This window comes from Salvelinus namaycush, chromosome 3 (genome assembly GCF_016432855.1).
Source record: "Salvelinus namaycush isolate Seneca chromosome 3, SaNama_1.0, whole genome shotgun sequence".
In the NCBI taxonomy this organism is placed as follows: Eukaryota; Metazoa; Chordata; class Actinopteri; order Salmoniformes; family Salmonidae; genus Salvelinus; species Salvelinus namaycush.
The window spans coordinates 56,244,772-56,268,405 of record NC_052309.1 but is presented as its reverse complement, the minus strand read 5'-3'; the positions used below and the strand labels follow the sequence as shown (position 1 = coordinate 56,268,405).

At 45.4% G+C, this 23,634-nt stretch overlaps 1 protein-coding gene across 2 annotated transcripts; it reads right to left on the bottom strand.

Annotated features, from left to right (window-relative positions):
- Positions 1-5,087: 5,087 nt before the first annotated feature.
- cdipt (CDP-diacylglycerol--inositol 3-phosphatidyltransferase (phosphatidylinositol synthase)) lies at positions 5,088-15,325 on the bottom strand. 2 transcript variants are annotated; one of them, XM_038979552.1, is made up of 7 exons: positions 15,133-15,325; positions 12,403-12,537; positions 9,543-9,696; positions 8,814-8,895; positions 7,862-7,943; positions 7,362-7,544; positions 5,855-5,903 (listed from the first exon to the last, which is right to left on the bottom strand). In XM_038979552.1, exons 1-6 carry the CDS (start codon positions 15,173-15,175, stop codon positions 7,399-7,401), a joined length of 642 nt encoding a protein of 213 aa, XP_038835480.1. In that variant the 5' UTR covers positions 15,176-15,325; the 3' UTR covers positions 5,855-5,903; positions 7,362-7,398. The 2 variants fall into 2 exon arrangements, with proteins under 2 accessions (XP_038835473.1, XP_038835480.1); XM_038979545.1 differs by having other exon boundaries at positions 5,088-7,544.
- Positions 15,326-23,634: the final 8,309 nt, after the last annotated feature.

Sequence of the window (23,634 nt, the reverse complement as noted above, 5' to 3'; positions counted from 1 at the left end):
CAGCTTACAGTGCATTCGGAAAGTATTCAGACCCCTTGACTTTTTCCACATTTTGTTACGTTACAGCTGAATGTTCCCCTCATTAATCTACACACAATAACACAATGACAAAGCAAAAATTGGTTTTTAGAAACGTTTGCAAATGTATTAAAAACTAAAAACTGAAATATCACATTTCCGTAAGTATTCAGACCCTTTACTCAGTACTTTGTTGAAGCACAATTGGCAGCAATTACAGCCTCGAGTCTTCTTGGGTATGACGCTACAAGCTTGGCACACCTGTATTTGGGGAGTTTCTACCATTCTTCTTTGCAGATTCTCTCAAACTCTGTCAGGTTGAATGGGGAGCATCGCTGCAAAGCTATTTTCAGGTCTCTGCAGAGATGTTCGATCGGGTTGAAGTCGTGGCTCTGGCTGGGCTACTCAAGGACATTCAGAGACTTGTCCTGAAGCCACCCCTGCATTGTCTTGGTTGTGTGCTTAGGGTTGTTGTTCTGTTGGAAGGTGAACCTTCGGCCCAGTCTGAGGTCCTGAGCGCTCTGGAGCAGGTTTTCATCAAGGATCTCTCTGTACTTTGCTCCGTTCATCTTTCCCTCAATCCTGACTAGTCTCCCAGTCCCTGCCGCTGAAAACCATCCCCACTGTCACGCTCTGATCTGTTTCACCTGTCCTTGTGCTTGTCTCCACCCTCCTCCAGGTGTTGTCCATCTTCCCCACTTATCCCCTGGGTATTTATACCTGTGTTTTCTGTCTGTCTGTGCCAGTTCATCTTGTTTGTTCAAGTCAACCAGAGTTTTGTCTCAGCTCCTGCTTTTCCCCTGTCTCTCTTTTTCTCATCCTCCTGGTTTTGACCCTTGCCTGTCCTGACTCTGAGCCTGCCTGCCGTCCTGTGACTTTGCCCCTACTCTGAATTACCGACCTCTGCCTGACCTGACCCTGGACCTACCTGCCTGCCGTCCTGTATCTTGGCCCCACTATTCTGGATTATCGACCCCTGCCTGCCTTGACCTGTCGTCTGTCTGCCCCTGTTATTGCAATAAACATTGTTACTTCAACACAGTCTGCACTTGGGTCTTACCTGAAACCTGATACCCACAGCATGATGCTGCCATCACCATGCTTCACTGTAGGGATGGTGCCAGGTTTCCTCCAGACGTGACGCTTGTATTCAGGCCAAATAGTTAAATCTTGGTTTCATCAGACCAGAGAATCTTGTTTCTCATGGTCTGAGAGTTCTTTAGGTGCCTTTTGTCAAACTCCAAGCAGGCTGTCATGTGCCTTTTACTGAGTGGCTTCCGTCTGGCCACTCTACCATAAAGGCCTGATTGGTGGATTGTTGCAGAGATGGTTGTCCTTCTGGAAGGTTCTCCCATTTCCACAGAGGAACTTTGGAGCTCTGTAAAAGTCACCATCGGATTCTTGGTCACCTCCCTAACCAAGGAATTCCCCAGGGAAGTTGTTTAGGACCCTAGCTTTTTAATTTTTTTACTGACAACATGTCACTGACTTTGAGTAAAGCCAGAGTTTCTATGTATGCGGTTGACTCAACACTATACACGTCAGATACTACAGCGACTGAAATGACTGCAACACTCAACAAAGAGCTGCAGTTAGTTTCACAGTGGGTGGCAAGGAATACGTTAGCCTTAAATATTACTAAAACTAAAAGCATTGTATTTGGAACAAAACACTCACTAAACCCTAAACCTCAACTAAATCTTGTAATAAATTATGTGGAAATTGAGCAAGTTTAGATGACTAAACTGCTTGGAGTAACACTAGATTGTAAACTGTCATGGTCAAAACATATTGATGCAGTAGTAGCTAAGATGGGGAGAAGTCTGTCTATAATAAAGCAATGCTTTGCCTTCTTAACAACACTATCAACAAGGCAGGTCCTACAGGCCATAGTTTTGTCGCACCTTGACTAATGTTCAGTCGTGTGGTCAAGTGCCACCAAAAAGGACTTAGGAAAATTGCAATTGGTTCAGAACAGGGCAGCACGGCTGGCCCTTGGATGTACACAGAGAGGTTATATTAATAATTTGCATGTCAATCTCTCCTGGCTGAAAGTGGAGGAGAGATTGACTTCATCACTACTTTCATTTATGAGAGGTATTGACATGTTGAATGCACGAGCTGTCTGTCTAAACTACTGGCAGACAGCTCGGACACCCATGTATACTCTACAAGAGGTCTCTTCACAGTCCCCAAGTCCAGAACAGACTATGGGAGGCACACAGTACTACATAGAGCCATGACTACATGGAACTCTATTCCACATCAAGTAACTGACGCAAGCAGTAAAATTAGATTTAAAAACAGATTAAAAAAACACCTTATGGAACAGCGGGGACTGTGAAGCAACACAAACATTGGCACAGACACATGCATACACACAATAACATACGCACTATACATACACATGGATTTAGTAATGTAGATATGTGGTAGTGGTGGAGTAGGGGCCTGAGGGCACACAGTGTGTTGTGAAATCTGTGAATGTATTTTTAAATTTTATAAACTGCCTTAAATTTTGCTGGATCCATAATAAATACACATACAAATGCTGAATAACTTTTTTGGTACCGTTCCCAAGAGGTACCAAAAAAGTTATTCAATCCTGTCTCGGAGCTCTACAGACAATTCATTCGACCTCATGGCTTGGTTTTTGCTCTGACATGCACTTTTAACTGTGGGACCTTATATAGACAGGTATGTGCCTTTCCAAATCATGTCCAATCAATTGAATTTACCACAGGTGGACTTCAATCAAGTTGTAGAAACATCTCAAGGATGCACCTGAGTTCAATTTCGGATCTCATAGCAAAGGGTCTGAATAGTTATGTAAATTCGTTTTTTTAAATATATATATATATATTTTAAACCTGTTTTGACTGTCATTAAGGGCTTTTATGTGTAGATTGAGGAGGATGTTTATTTTATTTTATCCATTGTAGAATAAGGCTGTAATTTAACAAAATGTGGAAAAAGTCAAGGGGTCTGAATACTTTTCGAATGCACTGTATGCCAGAGAAATTAACATTGAATTATCTGGCAACAGCTCTGGTGGACATTTCTGCAGTCAGCATGTCAATTGCATGCTCCCTCAAAACTTGAGACATCTGTGGCATTATGTTTTGTGAAAAACTGCACATTTTAAAGTGGCCTTTTATTGTCCCCAGCACAAGGTGCACCTGTGTAATGATCATGCTGTTTAACCAGCTTTTTATTTTATTTAACAGTGCAAGTCAGTTAAGAACAAATTCTTATTTACAATGACGGCCTACCGGGGAACAGTGGGTTAACTGTCTTGTTCAGGGGCAGAACGACAGATTTTTACCTTGTCAACTCGGGAATTCGATCCAGCAAGCTCTTTCGGTTACTGGCCCAATGCTCTAACCAGTAGGCTACCTGCCACACCCAAGCTTCTTGATATGCCACACCTGTCAGGTGGATGGATTATCTTGGCAAAGAAGAAATGCTCACTAACAGGGATGTAAACAAATTTGTGCACAAAATTTGAGAGAAATAAGCTTTTTGTGCATTTGAAAAATTTGAGATTTTTTACTTGAGCTCATGAAACATGGAACCAACACTTTACATGTTGCGTTTGTATTTTTGTTCAGTGTAGTTAACTAGCCAAAGGCTGAACCAGTATCTGAGCAGAGGAGATTATGAATATGACAAGAACTTCTCTCTGCCCAGAAAGCTACCATTCACCAGCTGTCAAAATATGTTCGTTACTCACCAGATATGCCTGCCATGCATGCAACTATCGTCACATACTGCCGCTATGTACTTCCAAAAATGTGTCATGTATTGTTTTTGACCGGAAGAGGCACCATTAGAGGCACCTCTTCCGTGTGACTAACATACGTACAGTTGATTACGATAGGCTCCTTGGGCCAATGCTTAATTTAGTAAATGGCAGATCTCTATGGCAAGACATTCATTCACCCAAGTTTTTTCAAAATTGGGGCAGTGGTATCTGAGATATTGCGTGGGTTAGCTAGACTTATATACCTGAGAATGTCTTCCAAATTTCATCTCTGAGTCAAACAGATAAACATGTGCCTGTTATTTCGCCACCTTGTGGACAATATGAATGTTCTTGCATATGTGGAGTCACGACAGTGTTTGCAGCATGTCTACCAAACTTTGTTACAAAACAAGTATCCTTGACTGATTTATAAGCTTATATTTATGTGGCAGACCACATCCATGTGAATGTTTATTGGTCAATAGTCTGGAAAATACAGAGAGACCTTAGTTAGATGCCACACATCAAGTTGTGCAGATTGGTCATTTGGTGCCAGAGTAGCGTTTAAGAGTTTTTCACAAAATCCAAAATGGCGGAAAATACATCTTGACGGACCTTATGGATCCCTGAGGAAAATGAGTTCCTTGTGAGGGACCTATGTACCGAATTTCATGACTTTAGATCAAAAGGGTGTGACCTTTCATAGTTTGCATTTTTTAAATGCTTGTTATAGTGCCACCATCTGGCCAATTTTGTAAATGCCGGATGTAAATGGCGTGCCGCCTCATTCGCCAAAGTTTCGTCAAAATCCGGCCAGTGGGGTCAGATATCGCGTGTGACATAAGCATGTACGCACGGAGACAGATACACAGTCCCCTCCCAGAGTTCATCGTAGAGGACAACGACGACGTTGCTAATGCCGCGAGTTGTCTTGAAAGCAGCATCAGAACTCAAGACTAAAAGTCTGCATGTTTTTTGCTTAGAAATTCCTATTGGTTGATTCTGAAAAAAATAAGGAATTTCTAGAACGACTCTGGACCTCCACTTTGACAACACTATCTAGAAACTCAACGGCCACTGTACAAGGTGGGACCCCGTGTGGTCCAGCGGTTGCAGCCGCTCACCTTGGCACGCATTTGTGCCAGAGTCGGCATGGGTTCGAGTCCGGCCCCACTGCCTTTTAGCTCGCCCTCGCCGTTTCCTATGCCTTTCCAGCACTTTACGGTCTCTGGGGCGGAACTAGAGACTGGGATTGGTCCTTTGAAAAAAGGACACTGTACAAGAAGCCATGCACATAACGACTGAAGATAGGAGAGCAAACTGGTAGGTTCAAAGTTGTCTTTTATTACCTTTTCATCTATTGCCGTTGACAAAGACATTCTCCACAATATCTGCAAGCCGGAGGCACGGCATGGAAATAAAACCTAAAACACCTTTCTTACACTGACACCCACAATGCAGTTTCAGATATTATCATAGATCTCACATGGCTTGTTTTTTTTTTTGCTCCTCCCTCTCACCTTCACAATGATCCAAAGTATACAGCACATTCTCCCAGACGTCTTGTTGAACTCAAATGAACTAGAGATCTTTGACGCCATCTGGCTGATAGCATCGTCGCCACACTCCAAACACAGTTTCTAATGGTTGACAATAAAACAGATCAGCCACAGTATATATAGTACACACGGTCACATAGTGATGATAGAAAAGCTCGTCGAATAATATTTATAATAACACTCAAAACATAATACTCAGGTGATCTTCACTTGAGCTCAGGAATGTGCCCAATATAGATGAATGCATGTCTGTAAGCAAGTGTGTGAGTATGTGTGTGGCAAGCGCGTGGGTGTGTGTGTGTATACGTGTCTGCAAAAAAAGTGTGCGCACACGTCTAAGAAAGTGTGTGCGTCTTCCCCATCCAATCATCACTGCAACGTAAAGGTCCAACACCACCTCTACAGTCACCACTACCCAGGGGCGCAACTTTGGTTTTAGAAGTGGGGGGGACAATTATTATATATATTTTTTAATCCAGTCGGATAAACACTCCAAACAGCCTACCCGACCGCTCGGAGGCGTCCGCATGGTCCTAAAGCACACCATTGCCTCGTTTTAGAATCACATTCCAATGATAAACCTGGGGGCGACAAAAATGAAATTTCAGAATGTGGGGGAGGACATGTCCCCAGTGAAAGTTGCACCCCTACCATTACCAGTTGGTACAAGTTGCAACTAAGCACTGGTTCAGGGTCAGATATGCTATCCTCCTGATGGTCAAGGTTAAGAGTTGTGGTTGGGTAATCTGATCCTAGATCTGTGGCCGGGGCAATGTCTACCCCGTAAGTAAGCATTTCACGGTAAGCTCTACACCGGTTGTATTTGGTCCACGTGAAAAATACAATTTGATTTGATTTGATTACCACAGTAAAAAAAATAAGAAATAATGGGAACAAAAGTAAAGCTGTAAAGACTCAATTGTCAAGATAACAAGTGAACTGATGGTGAACGACATCTCTAGTGCAACTATTTCAAATCATTACTGATGACGGCGACAGATAATAATAAAAACAACCATAGGAATTGAAATATTAATAGGAACAGCAATAATAGTGACTTGGACGTTACCACTTAAAAGAGTATTTCAAGATAAACACGTATCGCTCAAACCCTTGGTTATGAAGTCTACTAAATAAGGTCGGGTGAAAAGTGATTCATGTTGGCTAGTTAGGCTAGACAATATTAAAGCCTGCAATGATTTGCTAGCATACAAAAATATAGCATTACTGTTGACTTTTTCAAGTTTTGACACCAGTTATTATGTCAGGCTTATAACACTATACAAGTAGGCTTAATAACGGAAGGTTTAAGTTGTTACAATCTTCTAACTAAAATAAATAACAATCATCAGATTGGTTTTTAAAAAGGTCCCCTGACTAAGCTTAACCTCCATCTTTGCTACGTCACACAATAATATTTGTTCTCACACTTCAACTATATTCAACAAACACAGCAACTCTGTCTCTGCTTTCTGTCTGTTTCCCAATCCTCTCAAATATCCTCATTTTCTTGTATCCTTCCCTTCGATATCACTAACGTTTTTTTCCCCCCAATGATTTCACGTCCTTTCCTATCAGTGCTCAAGCGGCGACTAAGAAAAGTGGGTTATTTGAGATTTTTGGGACACAGGGTGCATCTCAATAGTCTAGTGGCTTCCTCTCCTCATCTCCAATCCTTTCTCTCGTCTGATGTGAAATAACTGGATGGGTAAGCAGTATTGACTAGTAGGCATCCGCCATACTATTTTCACCAATCTCTCGTTTTCAGATCAGTGCAGATGGAAGGAAAGGAAATGAGGAAAGGAAGCCACTTTAGACTATTGAGAAGCACCCATCTACAGCCTCCTACACCCTCCCTCTCTCTCCCCCTCTTCTTTGCCTTATCCTAACTCGACCTCTAGCCCCTAGGCATTCAAGTAGATCCGAGAGGATCGGGTCGGTGTAAAACGTAGGGAAAAAAGCCGGACCTAGCCTATCAGAGGACAAGGTGGATTGGTTCCCAAATCGTTACACCCATCCTCTCAGATCTACACACGTACCAAGGGATTAAGAGCGCCCCCCACCCCTCTCCTTCTCTCACTCGGCCTTGCTCCTCTCCCTCTCGCGGTCGGACACGTCGATGGCAGCCATGTTCCTGGAGGCGGTGATCAGGTGCAGAACGCTGATGGCAGACTTCAGCACACACACCACGGCACAGACACCAAGCAGCCACTGCAGCCACACTGGAGAAGAGAAAAGAAGAGAAGAAGTCCATTGTTCCCACATTGCCCCTTCCTAATGCGTAGGACCTGGTGTACAGACCAGCTATTTAGCAGAGGATTAACTACGCCTCTGTGAGTGAATATGAGCCAACGAATTTAGACAGAGGCAAGAAGGGAGGGATATTACAGAGGGAGATTGAGAGCGATTTGAAGAGAGGGAGAGAACGGAGACTGGAAGATATGCAAAGGGAGAGAAACGAGAATGGGGATATGAAAGGAGAGGGAGAAACTAAGAAAAGAAGGTGGGGGGAAAAAGAGAGTAGAGTGAAGAGACTCACCATGGGGTTCCTCAATGTAGTAGGAGACGTAGAGCAGGCAGAAGAAGAGCTCGTTCCCCATACACATGACAAACAGCACCGGCTATGGAAGACAGCAGTTAGATCCGCCTGTTGGCATGTTGGTGTGTGTGTGTCTGTGTATGACCATGTTGGTGTGTGTGTGTGTATGACCATGTTGGTGTGTGTGTGTGTATGACCATGTTGGTGTGTGTGTGTGTATGACCATGTTGGTGTGTGTGTGTGTATGACCATGTTGGTGTGTGTGTGTGTGTGTGTGTGTGTGTATGACCATGTTGGTGTGTGTGTGTATATGACCATGTTGGTGTGTGTGTATGACCATGTTGGTGTGTGTGTGTGTATGACCATGTTGGTGTGTGTGTGTGTATGACCATGTTGGTGTGTGTGTGTGTATGACCATGTTGGTGTGTGTGTGTGTGTGTGTGTGTATGACCATGTTGGTGTGTGTGTGTATATGACCATGTTGGTGTGTGTGTATGACCATGTTGGTGTGTGTGTGTGTGTGTGTGTGTGTATGACCATGTTGGTGTGTGTGTGTGTGTGTGTGTGTGTGTGTGTGTGTGTGTGTGTGTGTGTATGACCATGTTGGTGTGTGTGTGTGTGTGTGTGTGTATGACCATGTTGGTGTGTGTGTGTATGACCATGTTGGTGTGTGTGTGTGTGTGTGTGTGTGTGTGTGTGTGTGTGTGTTGTATGACCATGTTGGTGTGTGTGTGTGTGTGTATATGAACATGTTGGTGTGTGTGTGTGTGTGTATGACCATGTTGGTGTGTTGGTGTGTGTGTGTGTGTGTGTGTGTGTGTGTGTGTGTGTGTGTGTGTGTGTGTGTGTGTGTGTGTGTGTGTATATGACCATGTTGGTGTGTGTGTGTATGACCAGGTTGGTGTGTGTGTGTGTGTGTGTGTGTGTGTGTGTGTGTATGACTATTTCTTACCCGGGAAGTGTAGTAGAGGCGAAGAATGGGGTTTCCAGATAGATCAATGGCCTTGTGGCTGGTGGATCCCTTCATCATTGAGCTGAGACAGAGAAAGAGCGCGACAGAGAGAGAGCAAGCGAGACAGAGCGAGACAGAGAGAGCGGGGGAGGGAGAGAGCGGGGGAGCGAGATGGAGAGAGAGAGGGAGGGAGCGTGAGAGCAAAAGAGCCCGAATGAGAGAGATACATAATGAGAGCGAGAGAGAGATGAGCGAGAGAGAAAGAGGTTTAACCTTTAATTCAGTACAAGGACATTACACCACCATTTTCATCACCATTACATATGCATGTGATGCCCCTGGGCGCATCTCAGTAGTCTAAAAACAGCCTTTTCCTTCATCCAAATTGAAAAAAACACACGCTAAAGCAATATTGTGGGTGCCTACTACTGGGAGTCTGCTGTCACGTGTCCATTCCTTTCAAATCAGTCGAAGGAGAGGATTATTGAGATGCAACCAACATGTTAGCCACATTGACCTAGATACATCTGATGGATCAACAAACTACACACACTTGGCTGTGGATGGGGCGAGGAGCCCCAATACAACTCAAAGAAATCGGCGACAACCCCCCCCCCCCCCCCCCCCCCCCGCTTAATGGACACGAAACATTCACCGAATCCATTATTATTTGTGTAAATCGTATGTAATGTGCAGTTCATGGTTCTCCGAGGCTCTTTTGTTATGTACCTGTGCAGGTGCAGCCAGTGGCTGGCGATGTCCAGGCTCATGCTGATCTGGAAGAGGAAGGTGTAGGAGGGGTAAAGCAGAGCTAGGTTGACCAGGAGACACATGGTGGCACAGCGGTCTGTCAACATGTCCAGCATCGCACCAAACTTAGTGCCTACAGGACAGGGGAGAGATAGGGAGAGGTTCTTTATGTACAGCACATTGATTTATACAAATTGATTACCCAAATATATTTTTTCGCAAATTATGTGAAAAGGAATTAGAGAATGCTGTGCAGGAACTTCAACCACTGGCAGGCAAAGCTCCAGATAGCTGAGACATTTGCAAACTGTACGACTCAGTGTATGGAAAATGTGATGCCGTGCAGTGACAATGACAGCGAGAACACAAATCTCTTCACTCCCAATCAATAGACTCCTAAAGTCATCACGATACAGTACTCAATATGTCTGTCTAGGCTTGGGTGATATACCTTTAATACTGTATACTGGAATTTCAAAAACACAGACTGATTTTCAATACCGTAAACCCCAAAAAATATGGGGGGGGGGGGGGGCGGGCTGTGTGCTACGCCACTGCTTATATCTTATAAGTTAAGTATAACTATAAGAAATGTAAGATGTGTCAAATAAATGATATCCACCGCAGGGCTCCAGCTATGCATTTGGTTTGCTTACTTTCTAGCTAAGTGGCTAAATGTCAAGACCAATCATCTTGGTTACAGCAGAGACATTCAACCCCCTCCTGAATCAAGGTCCCTGTTGCCTAAATTGTTTTGTGTGTAATTATTATTATGATGATTTTTTTAATGTTTTCAATACTGCCCCTTATGTGCACTTCTGGTAATACCGTGAACCTCGGTATGGTACAGAAACGATATGGCTGTATGAAAATCTAGATACCGCCCAACCTTATGTCTGTCGGCTGCAGACCACTGGAGGTTCCCACTGGTCACTAAAGACACATATAGACAGACTGTGTACTTTCACATTTCCGCTCGGTCTATTCTGACATACCTTTGCTTCTCCCATTCGTACTCCTGTTTCGTGCACGTTTAAACCACTCGCCCGATCGGTTGATTTCCATTCATGCCTTCTTTTTTTTTTAATACATTGTTGATATTTGGATCAACGACAGGCCTATCACCTGCTGCCATAGCCGTGATTACAGACACCTGCAAGTGTCCAATGGAAACCTCCTTGTGACCTGCCGTGTTTGACATGAAACCCTGATTGAGACAGCTTAGCTGTTGAAATGTTGGTGAATAAAGTATGCAGCTTTTCCTTTTTCTTTTGGACTTATTCATTAGCAGTATTACGAAACCTTACAGATGCAAACAGCAAGTTTTTTCAGCCAATACACAAAACAGATACATCAGCATCAGACAAGGCCTTTCAACCTCCGATTTGTACATTTGTGCAGCTAATGAGCTCCGGTTCATGACCACGGCGCTACTTTATAATAGAAGAGAAACGGCAAAGGAGAGAGAAACGTCCGAGCTGTTATTCTCCAGGATTGCCTGAAAGCCAGACGCAGATTTAGACTGGAACAGCTGTGGGAATGGGGCAGGAACTGTCATACTCCGGGCGAGATGTGGTCCAAACCGCACAAGAGGGCCCCAAGTGACAAGGATCTACCGGACGTGGGCATCAACAGCACCCACTACTCTGGGCTGAGCTCCACTGCCGTCCTCCAGGACCACTCCTCCGGTATGATGGAGCACGTGGCTGACCCGTCTATGTGGAAAGGCTAAGCATTGCTCTGGGGGGGGTTTGACCAGTATGCCGGGCCGTAGGGGGGGTGGCCCTGGTCATCTCCACGGTGTTAGAGGTGATCCTCATAGACAACAAGGAGGTACCGCTGGGACATGGGGGACATGCTGCGTCCGGTGTTTGCCGGGGAGAAGACCTCGGCGGTGCGTAACTGGATGGATGAGTATCTGAAGTTCGTGCAGATGGATCTGGAGACCGAGCCGCTCCTCCTTGAGGACAGCAAGCGCGTGGAGAGTCAGCTCAGCTTTAACCTGACCGCGCCTAAGGAGCGCCATGCTAAGAGACGACCAGACGTCCTCCCGCTCCACGACGCACCGGGTCAACGGAGCTGCCTTCCACTCCCAGATGCTGATCGAGCAGGATTGACTGGAGAAGGGCCACAAGACGGTCAGAGCCAGGGCCGAAGAAGACATCTACCTACAGGATCCACAGAAGCTGATGGGAGTACCTGGAATCTAAACTCCATATGGATGTTGAATCGACTATGATTGGTACTTACTGCTGGGTTCAATACGTAGAGCAGAATAAGTGGAGTGGTAAATCTGTTGATTTTCAAAGCCGTGATCTGAAGTACTGTCAAGTAAAAGATTTTGTCGCCAATTTTCTCAACAAACAACGACGGGGGCAAAGAGGTACTTCGCCGACATCCAGAACAATATCGACGCTTTTACAACCCAACGTGGAACTGTCATTGTAGCCACCTAATACTAAGTTTGTTGCAAAAAAAAGTGTTGCATTGTTTCGTGTCATGGTGACTTTTTTATATGGACCTAGGTAGGGATTAGCGGCTTGTGCACACAAATAGGCTCGACACGCGATCCATCTTCCCTGTGATGACCCATTTCCACTTTCTGTAATTACAATTTTTTTTATTCAAACAAATAATATGGATAACATGAAGCGCATCCCAACCTAATCATGATTTATCTTTAGTGGACAGCAGCCTTATAAGAACATTGTTCAAGTCTTTCTGATATCAGCACAACGCTCAATCGCTCCGACTCTGAGACCAGAGAGTCTGAATAAATCTATCATGGGTTGAATCTACCACAGGGTAAAAACGACATGAATAGTTGTAATAGTGGTACCTTGGTTGAGGGCGCGGGCGGCGTGCCCATCAAAGGCATCCAGGAGGGCACTGAGCAGGTAGAAGAACACAGCTGGTACGGGACAGCATGGCATCAGGTAGAAGGCAAGCAGAGCCAGCACGATGCGGGCATAGCCTAACAGAGAGGATAAGATCAGAGGAGAGGAGAGGGGAGGACGAGAGAGGAGGAAAGAGGGAAGGAGGGCCAAGGGTGGGTGAAGGGAGGTGGTGGTGATAAAAACAGGATTTGGCAAGCCCAATGTGACAACACATTCTGAGACAGAGACCTTCGCCCTTTCTGAGAGAAAATCGCCAGGCATTCTAGTGAGCTACATAATCTTAAAGAATTTCTACAGAGAACTTTCCCAACCTAAGATAGTGCCTAAGAAGCCACACATCAGAAACCTAACAGGACGGATATGTAGGTTTAAATTATAGCCTTTAAATAGAATATCTGAACTCTTTAAAATACTTTTTGCCTTTGTCTGGCATGCCAGATGGGTGAAGGGTCTACTTTTCCTACTGTTGGTTCCATTTTTCCAGTCAAGCTCAATCAAGCCCAGATAAAGTACTTGAAATGAATTCAAATAGTATTTAAACCAACCCAGGATTGGCACCGAATACACTCCTTCCAATACATAGCTAGATGGTGATACAGGTTGCTGGCACTGGCTCCTTCACACTACTAGCCATCTCTCTATAGCTACTTGTATTGTGAATATACAGTGAATTTGGAAAGTATTCAGACCCCTTGATTTTTCCATATTTTGTTACGTTACAGCCTTATTTTAAAATTCCACATCAATCTACACACAATACTCCAAAATGACAAATCGAAAACAAGTTTAGAAATCTTAGCAAATTTATTACAAATAAAAAACAGAAATACCTTATTTACATAAGTATTCAGACCTTTTGCTACGAGACTCGAAATTGAGCTCAGGTGCATCCTGTTTCCATTGATCATCCTTGAGATGTTTCTACAACTTGATTGGAGTCTACCTGTGGTAAATTAAATTGACTGGACATGATTTGGAAAGGCACACACCTGTCTATATAAGGTCCCACAGCTCACAATGCATGTCAGAGCGAAAACAAAGGCATGAGGTCGAAGGAATTGTCCGTAGAGCTCCGAGAGTATTGTGTCGAGGCACAGATCTGGGGAAGGGTACCAAAAAAATATCTGCAGCATTAAAGGTCTCCATCATTCTTAAATGGAAGAAGTTTGGAACCACCAAGACTCTTCCTAGAGCTGGCCACCCGGCCAAACTGAGCAAACGGGGGAGAAGGGCCTTGGTCAGGGAGGTGACCAAGAACATGATAGTCACTGACAGAGCTTCAGAGTTCCTCTGTGGGGAAGGGAGAACCTTCCAGAAAGACAACCATCTCTGCACCACTCCACCAAATCAGGCCAGACAGAAGCCACTCCTCACTAAAAGGTACATGACAGCCCGCTTGGAGTTTGCCTAAAGGACTCTCAGACCATGAGAAACAAGATGATCTGGTCTGATGAAACCAAGATTGAACTCTTTGGCCTGAACGCCAAGCATCACATCTGGAGGAAACCTGGTGGTGGCAGCATCATAATGTGGGGATGTTTTTCAGCAACAGAGACTGAGAGACTAGTCAGGATTGAGGGAAAGATTAACGGAGCAAAGTCCAGAGAAATTTTTATATATTTTTTATTTGACCTTTATTTAACCAGGTAGGCCAATTGAAAACAAGTTCTCATTTACAACTGCGACCTGGCCAAGATAAAGCAAAGCAGTGCAACAAAAACAACACAGAGTTACACATGGGATAAACAAACGTACAGTCAATAACACAATAGAGAAATATGTATACAGTGTGTGCAAATGAAGTAAGGAGGTAAGGCAATAAATAGGCCAATAGTGGCGAAGTAATTACAATTTAGCAATTGCAGATCCTTGATGAATACCTGCTCCAGAGCGCTCAGGACCTCATGGGGCGAAGGTTCACCTTCCAACAGAACAACAACCCTAAGCACACAGCCAAGACAACGCAAGAGTGGCTTCGGAACAAGTCTCTGAATGTCCTTTGAATGGCCCAGTCAGAGCCCGGACATGAACCCAATCGTTCATGGGCATCTCTGGAGAGACCTGAAAATAGCTGTGCAGCGACGCTCCCCAACCAACCTGACCAAGCTTGAGAGGATCTGCAGAGAAGAATGGGAGAAACTCCCGAAATACAAGTGTGCCTAGCTTGTAGCGTCATACCCAAGAAGACTCGAGGCTGTAATCGCTGCCAAAGGTGCTTCAACAAAGCACTGAGTAAAGTGTCTGAATACTTATGTAAATGTGATATTTCAGTATTTTAATAAATTAGCAAAATGTCTAAACTGTTTTTGCTTTGTCATTATGGGGTAGTGTGTGTAGATTGATGAGGGAAAACAACAATTTAATCAATTTTAGAGTAAGGCAGTAACGTAACAAAATGTGGAAAAAGTCAAGGGTTTTTTGAATAGTTTCCGAATGCGCTGTAATAGCCATGATTCATGATGGCAAAACCGGCTCAAATCAAACAGACAGATAACATTATGCCGTACAATTGACCTTATTTTAGCGCCCAAAAAACGTAATACTTCCAGATCAACTGTAATACATATATATTACACCTACTGTAGCTAGCTGCTAATTTGCTAACGTAATCTAGCAAAACATTTTAGACAGTTTTCATTGGATTGGAACCATCCATGTAAATAGAAACTCACCGATCAAATTCGGAACGAAAAGGAAGATGTTTTCCTCGGCCATTGCAGTGGTCTTCAGGGGTTTTCGATAGAGGTTATTTTCGACAAACGACAATATTTGTCTTATTCCACTCTTCTAGCTTTAGCTACAGTACCCTTCTGACTTCCTCGAATGTAGATTTTTATTTTTGACATATTACTGTGCGACGTCAGACTTCCGGTGAGACGCACAACTAGGCACCTCCCCTTTAATTGTAAAACGTCTTCCCAAATGACACCCTATTCCCCTATATAGTGCACCAAATTTGATCAGAGCCCTATAGGGCTTGGTCAAAAGTAGTGTACTAAATAAGGAATAGAGTACCATTTGAAACATTTTTTAGCCTCAATCATCAAGGACAGGGGACAAGAAATCAAGCTATTTTTGGCTTATGAGGGCACATGCACATCGTATGCATGCATGAGTGTCCTACTTGCTGTTACTGTATGAATGATCCATGTACATACGGTAAATGACTGCAAACTCACTTTGCACTGCAAATAACAGCTGGCAATGGCCATGTTCTCAGTCAAAATCAGTAAGCCAATTATCACTATTGGCTATTTCAGGGCCTTAAAAGATTCTTGTAAATCTCTACAAAGTGTGACCGTACAACCTTGGCCCAGAATATGATTTGATCTGTCAAGTGGCCTGTACAATTGTGAAATCATGAAATCACTGAAATCATTATTGTACTAGTTGTAAAAACTGAACGGATCTGGATGACCTCTACTAAACACTATGTACTGACTCAGGGACTTGTGAAGGACCACAAAGATGTCGGGCAAGAACAGAGCCAAAGGATGTCAGGGAAAATAGGTTTTATTGTCACCGAAACACACTCCCAGTGTAGTGGAGGGTATACGCTGTATACCCACTATTTTTCAGTGGGCATTGCGTATACTTACTTCTTAATCCCCACTGATACGTATCAAAGTAGTGTAGTGGGTGTATATGGCGTATCAATTAATAGGGTTGATGGAACTGATCGGAATGTTTAGCTTAAAAATGGATCAACTAGAATTTCTTCACATTTTAGGCGCAGTAATGTACACACGGCAGTAGACCTACCCGTGAATGTTCCAAAATGCAATTTGCGGGAAAACATTGTTCTAAAATGCAAGCGGTTTCATGGACAGAGATGGAAATATCCGTTAGACAGAGGGAGGATTTAAAGATGCAACAACTATCATGGGTTGCTAATATGATTAGGATAATGCCTTTGGCTGCTAGATAATGAAAGAAAGTTGAAAGACAACAAATAGAACAGGAGAACGCATATGAATAAGTCTTTATAAAAAATAATTGCCTCCACATTTCTATGGTGGGATTTTGGCTATAGGATACTTTGAAGCAAGGTAAGACATACCTTATAATATGAAGTAAAACGTCCAGCTTTCAAACAGTTAAGGAACAGGAAAAATATTGCGATAATGATAGGCCTAACAGTCTTATGGTAGATGGAAAGAAAAAACACTTTTCTATTAAATGTTAACTAGCTACAAAGTAGTGATATTATGATTATTTGCGCCAATCCAGTGGCCAATTATTTTGCAAACTCCATCTCATGTGCTACAGAAACACCTCTAATCAAACAATAGTGCTAGGTGTCTGCACCCTTGAATTAAAGGGTAAAGTCAGTTAAGAACAAATTCTTAGTTAAACTCTTTTTTTTTTTTTTTAAATAACAATAAAATAACAAATGTCGGGACCGTGTCTGGGGGAAAAGGTTAGTCGAGGTAAAGTGACTATGCATAGATAAACAGCGAGTATGAGCAGTGTAAAAACAACTTGGGCGGGGGGCTGTCAGTGTAAAATAGTCTAGGTGCCCATTTGATTAATTGTTCAGCAGTCTTATGGCTTGGAGGTAGAAGCTATTAAGGAGCTTTTTGGTCCTAGACTTGGCGCTCCAGTACCGCTTGCCATGCGGTAGCAGAGAGAACAGTCTATGACTTGAGTGACTGGAGTCTTTGACAATTTTTTGGGCTTTCCTCTGACACCGCTTAGGATATAGGTTGTGGATGGCAGGAAGCTTGGCCCTAGTGATATACTGGGCCGTATGCACTACCCTCTGTAGCGCCTTACGGTCAGATGCCGAGCAGTTGCCAAAACAGGTGGAGATGCAACCGGTCAGGATGCTCTCGATGGTGCATCTGTATAACTTTTTGAGGATTTGGGTACCCATGCCAAATCTTTTCAGTCTCCTGAGGGGTTAAAGGTGTTGTCGTTCCCTCTCCACGACTGTCTTGGTGTGTTTGGACCGTGATAGTTCGTTGGTGATGTGGACACCAAGGAACGTGAAACTCTCGACCCGCTCCACTACAGCCCCGTCGATGTTAATGGGGGCCTGTCCGGCCCGCCTTTTCCTGTGGTCCACGATCAGCTCCTTTGTCTTGATCACATTGAGGGAGAGGTTGTTGTCCTGGCACCACACTGCCAGGTCTCTGACCTAGTCCCTATAGGCGGTAATCAGACCTACCACTGTTGTGTTGTCAGCAAACTTAATGATGGTGTTAGAGTCGTGTTTGGCCACGCAGTCGTGGGTGAACAGGGAATACAGGAGGGGACTAAGCACGCACCCCTGAGGGGCCCCAGTCGCAGATAGCCTTACTACCTCGGGTTGGCCCGTCAGGAAGTCCAGGATCCAATTGCAGAGGGAGGTGTTTAGTAGAAGGGTCCTTAGCTTAGTCATGAGCTTTGTGGGCACTATGGTGTTGAACGCTGAGCTGTAGTCAATGAACAGCATTCTCACATAGGTGTTTCTTTTGTTCAGGCGGGAAAGGGCAGTGTGGAGTGCGATTGAAATGGCGTTGTCTGTGGATCTGTTGGGGTGGTATGCGAATTGGAGTTGGTCTAGGGTATCCGGGATGATGCTGTTGATGTGAGCCATGTGTCACGTCTACTCCCGCTCCTCCCCTCCAGTGTTCGATGTCGCTGCTCTACTAACCACTGGTTCTGGGATCAATCATTACGTGGCCCTGCACGTCATCATCAGACACACCTGGACGCCATTGCTTCACTTATTACCTCCCCTATATCTGGCACTCCCTTAGGTTCTTTCCCCAGTCAGTATTGTTTGTGTTTTATGTCTATACGCTACTTGTGTTTGTTATATTGTTCGATGTTCCGTTTATTATTAAACTCACCACCTGCACTTGCTTTCCGACTCCCACCGTATACGTTACATAATACTGACTCCAACAATGGAAGCAGCAGGAAACAGAATATCTCCCAGACGGTCGGCGAGCAGGGATATCTTCTACGTCAACACCATGACCAGCTGGCACAACTGAGGACAGCTATGGAGGAGGCTCTTCACAGTGTGCAACGTCTTGAACATGCCCGGGAGTCGTTGTCGTCAACTAGCGGATAATACTCTACAACCAGTCGACCCACCAGCACAACAGCACATTCAGCAACCCGTTCAGGTCAGCCATGTCCATTTGTCCCTCCCGGATATATATGATAGTGCCCCATTGAAATTCCGTGGCTTCCTACTTCAGTGCTCCCTCTACTTTACACACTAAATGGGAGCCCCCACCACGAGCCCCCACCACGAGCCCCCACCACGAAAGGTCCAAGGTTCCCACGGTTATTTCTCTGCTGACTAGGCAGGCGTTGGAATGGGCCTGGGCTATATGGAAGAGAGGAGAGAGGAGCTAGATTCATATGAGGGTTTCATGGCTCTGTTCAAGTGCATCTTCGATCATCCCCCAGAGGGCAGAGTGGGGTGTGAGTGCTTACTTCAATTATGGCAGGGAGACCAGACGGTTGCCGAGTACGCACTCACCTTCCGGACAGTAGCAGCATCCAGTGGATGGAATGAGCCAGCGCTTCGCACGCTATTCAGAAGAGGTCTGCGTGAGGAGGACCAGACGGAACTGGCCTGTCGAGGCGACAACCTCTCCTTGGACGCACTCATTGCGACGGCCATCCATCTGGATAACCTATTTCAGGAGCGTCGGTACTATCATCGTTTCTCTCCCTCCCTCAGTGAACACTCTGGATCAGAGCCAGAGGTCACACGCCTCCCCGCGACAGAGACAGTTGGGGTTCTGTCTGTATTGTGGTCAAGGAGGGCACCAGCTTCAGCGGTGTCCGGCACTTCCCAATCCGGGATCCACAAGAGCAGAGGGACGGTCACGTGATCTTCCTGCTCCTGGGGCAGGAGTGAGTATTCCATCTTCCTCACTTTTTGCTAAGCTCTTTTTGGTGTCTATCACACTAGTTGACTGTCCCTCATGTACTGTGTCTACAGCGTTAGTGGATTCTGGTGCCGCAGGGAACTTTTTTGACCAGACCCTTGCCTCCTTAACATCATCTCATATCCGCTCTCCTCTCCTTTCCCGGTTCAAGCCCTCGATAGTCGGCCATTAGGAACCGGAACCATCACACATCAGCCAACCACTCACCCTCACCGTGGAGTCCATTCATCAGGAGAACATCCCCTTCTTCATCACCTGTGCACCAGTTCCTCGGCCTCCCTTGGCTTCAACGCTATAACCCCACCATCTCATGGTCAAGGATGAGAATCACAGACTGGTCACCTGAATGCCGGAGGACCTGCTTCCCCGTTCCCTGTGGTTCCACGTCAGTTGAGAGTCCTATGGTTGCCCTTCAGCTCAACATCCCGAAGGTATACCAGGGCCTGCGGGAGGTATTCTCCAAGACCCGCGCCACCTGTCTTCCTCCTCATCGCCCCTGGGACTGTGCCATCGACCTGCTGGCAGGATCTGCTCCTCCGCGCAGATGCATCTACCCTCTGTCGGTGGCTAAGACCCAGGCCATGGAGGATTACATCCAAAAGGCGCTCCAACAAGGTTCCACCCGCACGTCCACTTCTCCTGCTTCGGCTGGTTTCTTCTTCGTGGCCAAGAAGGATGGAGGGTTACATCCATGTACAGATTACAGAGGACTCAATGAAATCACCACAATGTACCGTTACCCTCTCCCGTTCGTGCTGGCAGCCAAAGAACAACTCCGGTTCTTTACCAAACTGGACCTGCGGAGTGCATACAATATCATCCGCATCGGATAGGGGGATGAATGGAAGACTGTGTTCAGCACGATGTCTGGTCACTACGAGTACTTGGTGATGCCTTTTGGTTTAGTCAATGCTCAGTCAGTGTTCCAGGGATTCGTTAACGAGGTGTTCAGGGACATGCTCGGACGCCAGGTGGTGACATCCTGGTCTGCTAGGCTACCCTGGAGGATCACATCACTTACGTTCGAGCAGTCCTGGAACGCCTCCTGGCTAAGCACCTGTTCGTCAAGCCTGACAAGTGCCAATTTCATCAGAAGGCTGTCACCTTAGGCTACCAAATCAGCCCGCAGCGAGTGAGGATGGAAGACAAGAAGGTAGATGCAGTCAGGTCATGGCCAGTCCCAACCACCATAAAGGGGTTACAAAGGTTTTTGCGATTTGCCAACTTCTACCGCCATTTCATCAGGAACTTCAGCTCAGTCGCCACCCCTCTCACCTCTCTCCTCAAGGGTGGTCCCCGTTGGTTGGTGTGGAGCCCAGCAGCCGACGGGGCCTTCCTTCAACTCAAGGGACGTTTCACCTCCGCTCCATTGCTCAAACACCCAGATCCCACAATCTCCTTTGTGGTCAGAGGTGGGCGTGTGGACAGTTCTGTCTCAACGACAGGGTAATCCACAGAAATTGCATCTAAGAAACTGTCCCCTGCAGAGAGGAATTACGACATCAATGATTGAGAGCTCCTGGCGGTGAAGTTGGCATTAGAGGAGTGGAGACACTGGCTGGAAGGCGCCAAGGAGCCTCCCACTCCACCTGCAAGAAGCTGAGCCCTCGGGTTTGTGGGGCCATTCAAGGTTCCCCGGAGGGTCAACAAGGTGAAGTATAGGTTACAGCTTCCCAGTGACTACCGTATCTCACCTTCTTTTCATGTCTCCCTTCTCAGGTCAGTGGTTCCTGGTCCCCTAGCTGATGCTGTCCCCCATGACACCCCTTCAACACCCCCCGGGCATCGAGGGGGGCCCGGCCTATGCAGTCAGATCTCTACTGGACTCCCGATGTGGTGGGGGTCAGCTACAGTATCTGGTGGACTGGGAGGGGTATGGCCCAGAGCAGCGGTGTTGGGTTCCGGTGGAGGACATTCTGGATCATCCGTGTGGGGGGGGGGGGGGGGGGGGGGGGGGGGGGTACTGTCACGTCTACTGCTACCGGTACACTATCCGGCAGGCCCAGGTAGAACCTGAAGCTAGCGTTAGCCATGTCAGGTATGCTAGAAGGCTAGGATAAAGCACTGGACCTGGAAATGACTACCATGTGGGAAAGAAACTGCCACCGTAGCATACAATTAATTATACCAGTAAAAGATTAACTATCTGCACAATAAGGACTGTAATGTGAGACAATGGCATCAGACTGAACAGCCCCTGTGTAGCCATAGCATTATCGGTGAGCTACAAACATTTAGCAGGAAATGCTAACAAATACACTGAACAAAAATATAAATGCATACATTTCAAAGATTTTACTGAATTACAGTTCATTTAAGGAAATCAGTGATTTCACGACTGGGCAGGGGTGCAGCCATGGATGGGCATAAGCCCAGCCAATCAGAATTTGTTTTTCCCAACGAAAGTGCTTTATTATAGCCCACCCTCAGATGATACCGCAGGTGAAGTAGCCAGATGTGGAGGTCCTGGGCTGGCGTGGTTGTGAGGCCTGTTGGACGTACTGCCAAATTCCTTAAGATGTTCGAGGCAGCTTATGGTAGAGAAATTAACATGAAATGCTCTGGCAACAGCTCTGGCGGACATTCCTGCAGTCAGCATGCCAATTGCATGCTCCCTCAAAACTTGAGATATCTGTGGCATTGTGTTGTGGCAAAACTGCACGTTTTAAAGAGACCTTTTATTGTCCCCAGCACAAGGTGAACCTGTGTAATGATCACTGTTTAATCAGACTCTTCATATACCACACTTGTCAGGTGGATGCAGTGGCGGATTTAGGTATAGGCGACATGGGCAGCTGCCCAGGACGGGCAGGGGGACATTCTGGATCATCCGTGGGGGGGGGGGGGGGGGGGGGGTTCTGTCACGTCTACTCCTGCCGGTACACTATCCGGCAGGCCCAGGTAGAACCTGGAGCTAGCGTTAACCATGACAGGTATGCTAGAAGGCTAGGATGAAGCACTGGACCTGGAAATGACTACCATGTGGCATCTTGCCGGCAGTGGCACGGAGCGCCCGCACCCAAAAAATTGGAATGATGACATTTGCGCGCTCAGTTTTCTATCGCTCATTTGCACGTCACGTCAATGATATGTCATCGTGTGGGACTGTGGGTCAATTAACCTTGTCGGAGAGGGCGCCCTGATTCTAGTTTGTGAGCTAGGCAGGCAGGTCTCCCACTCAGAAGTACAAGATAGGGAGGGGGCGTGGGTAGGTTGACCTCACGTCCCACCACTGAAAGCCCGGGGTAGGGGGAGCGCGGGAATCAAATAGCGCACCTCTAACTTTGTACAGTACTAATGCAATTAGTCAAATCAGTCACACTACGAAATGCTACCAAATAAACCACAATTCATTCATAATACTGTGAATATCTAGTTTCAGACATATTGTTTAATTTTCTTCTGGTTTGTGCGAAATCATTAAGAATAATATAAAATCAGTCTGCACACCACCAAGGTGAATTGGTTTAGTTTTGACTCTTGGTTGACAATGTTGGGGGAGGGTGGATAATGTATTGATGCTCGAGTGCCAAATCACTCATTTGTTTCTATTCGTCTTTGTTGCCTCTTTTTGATATTTATGAGTCTTATTTTTGTTTATATTTATATAGTTTTAAATGCTATGATTATTTATTTGTGTTCCAAACGTTTGAATAAAAATGACAGTTAGTGCAGAATGCTTTTTATTTTGTTGTGCCGGGTGGGCAGGGCTGAAGGGGGGGGGGTTCGCCCAGGGAGCCATACAAGCTAGAACCCACACTGGGTGGATGGATTATCTTGGCAAAGGAGAAATGCTCACTAATAGGGATATAAACAAATTTGTGCATAAAATGAGAGAAATAAGATTGTTTGTGCATCTGGGAACATTTCTGGGATCTTTTATTTCAGCTCATGAAACATGGGACCAACACTTTACATTTGCATGTATATTTTTGTTCAGTGTAATTAGCCTAGCACGCAGAGGCACATAAATGAGTACAAACATCAATCCCTGCAAACAAACTCCACTATCAACTCTCAAATATCTCATAGGAGTGCTGATCTAGGATCAGTTACGCCATTTAGATCATGATGAATACAATTACATGGACAGGGAGGACATGATTCTAGATCAGCACCCCTATGGGCCCTGGAGTGGTTTTCCCCAAGTCAATGTCCTTTTTAAGGATACACAACATGTAATCTTTACCTTACATCTTTCATGGTTAGTTACACCAACTAATATAGTCTGTGGGCGTTCCTTTGAACTGATACACATTCCAACCAAGTCCGTACAAA

Excerpts from the sequence above, each read along its gene's own strand:
- cdipt (XM_038979545.1), bottom strand. The coding sequence starts at position 15,175 with ATGGCCGAGGAAAACATCTTCCTTTTCGTTCCGAATTTGATCG. Across the intron at positions 9,697-12,402 it reads CGCCCGCGCCCTCAACCAAG|GCACTAAGTTTGGTGCGATG; the intron begins GTACCACTATTA and ends CCTGTCCTGTAG. Across the intron at positions 8,896-9,542 it reads CACTGGCTGCACCTGCACAG|CTCAATGATGAAGGGATCCA; the intron begins GTACATAACAAA and ends TCTCTGTCTCAG.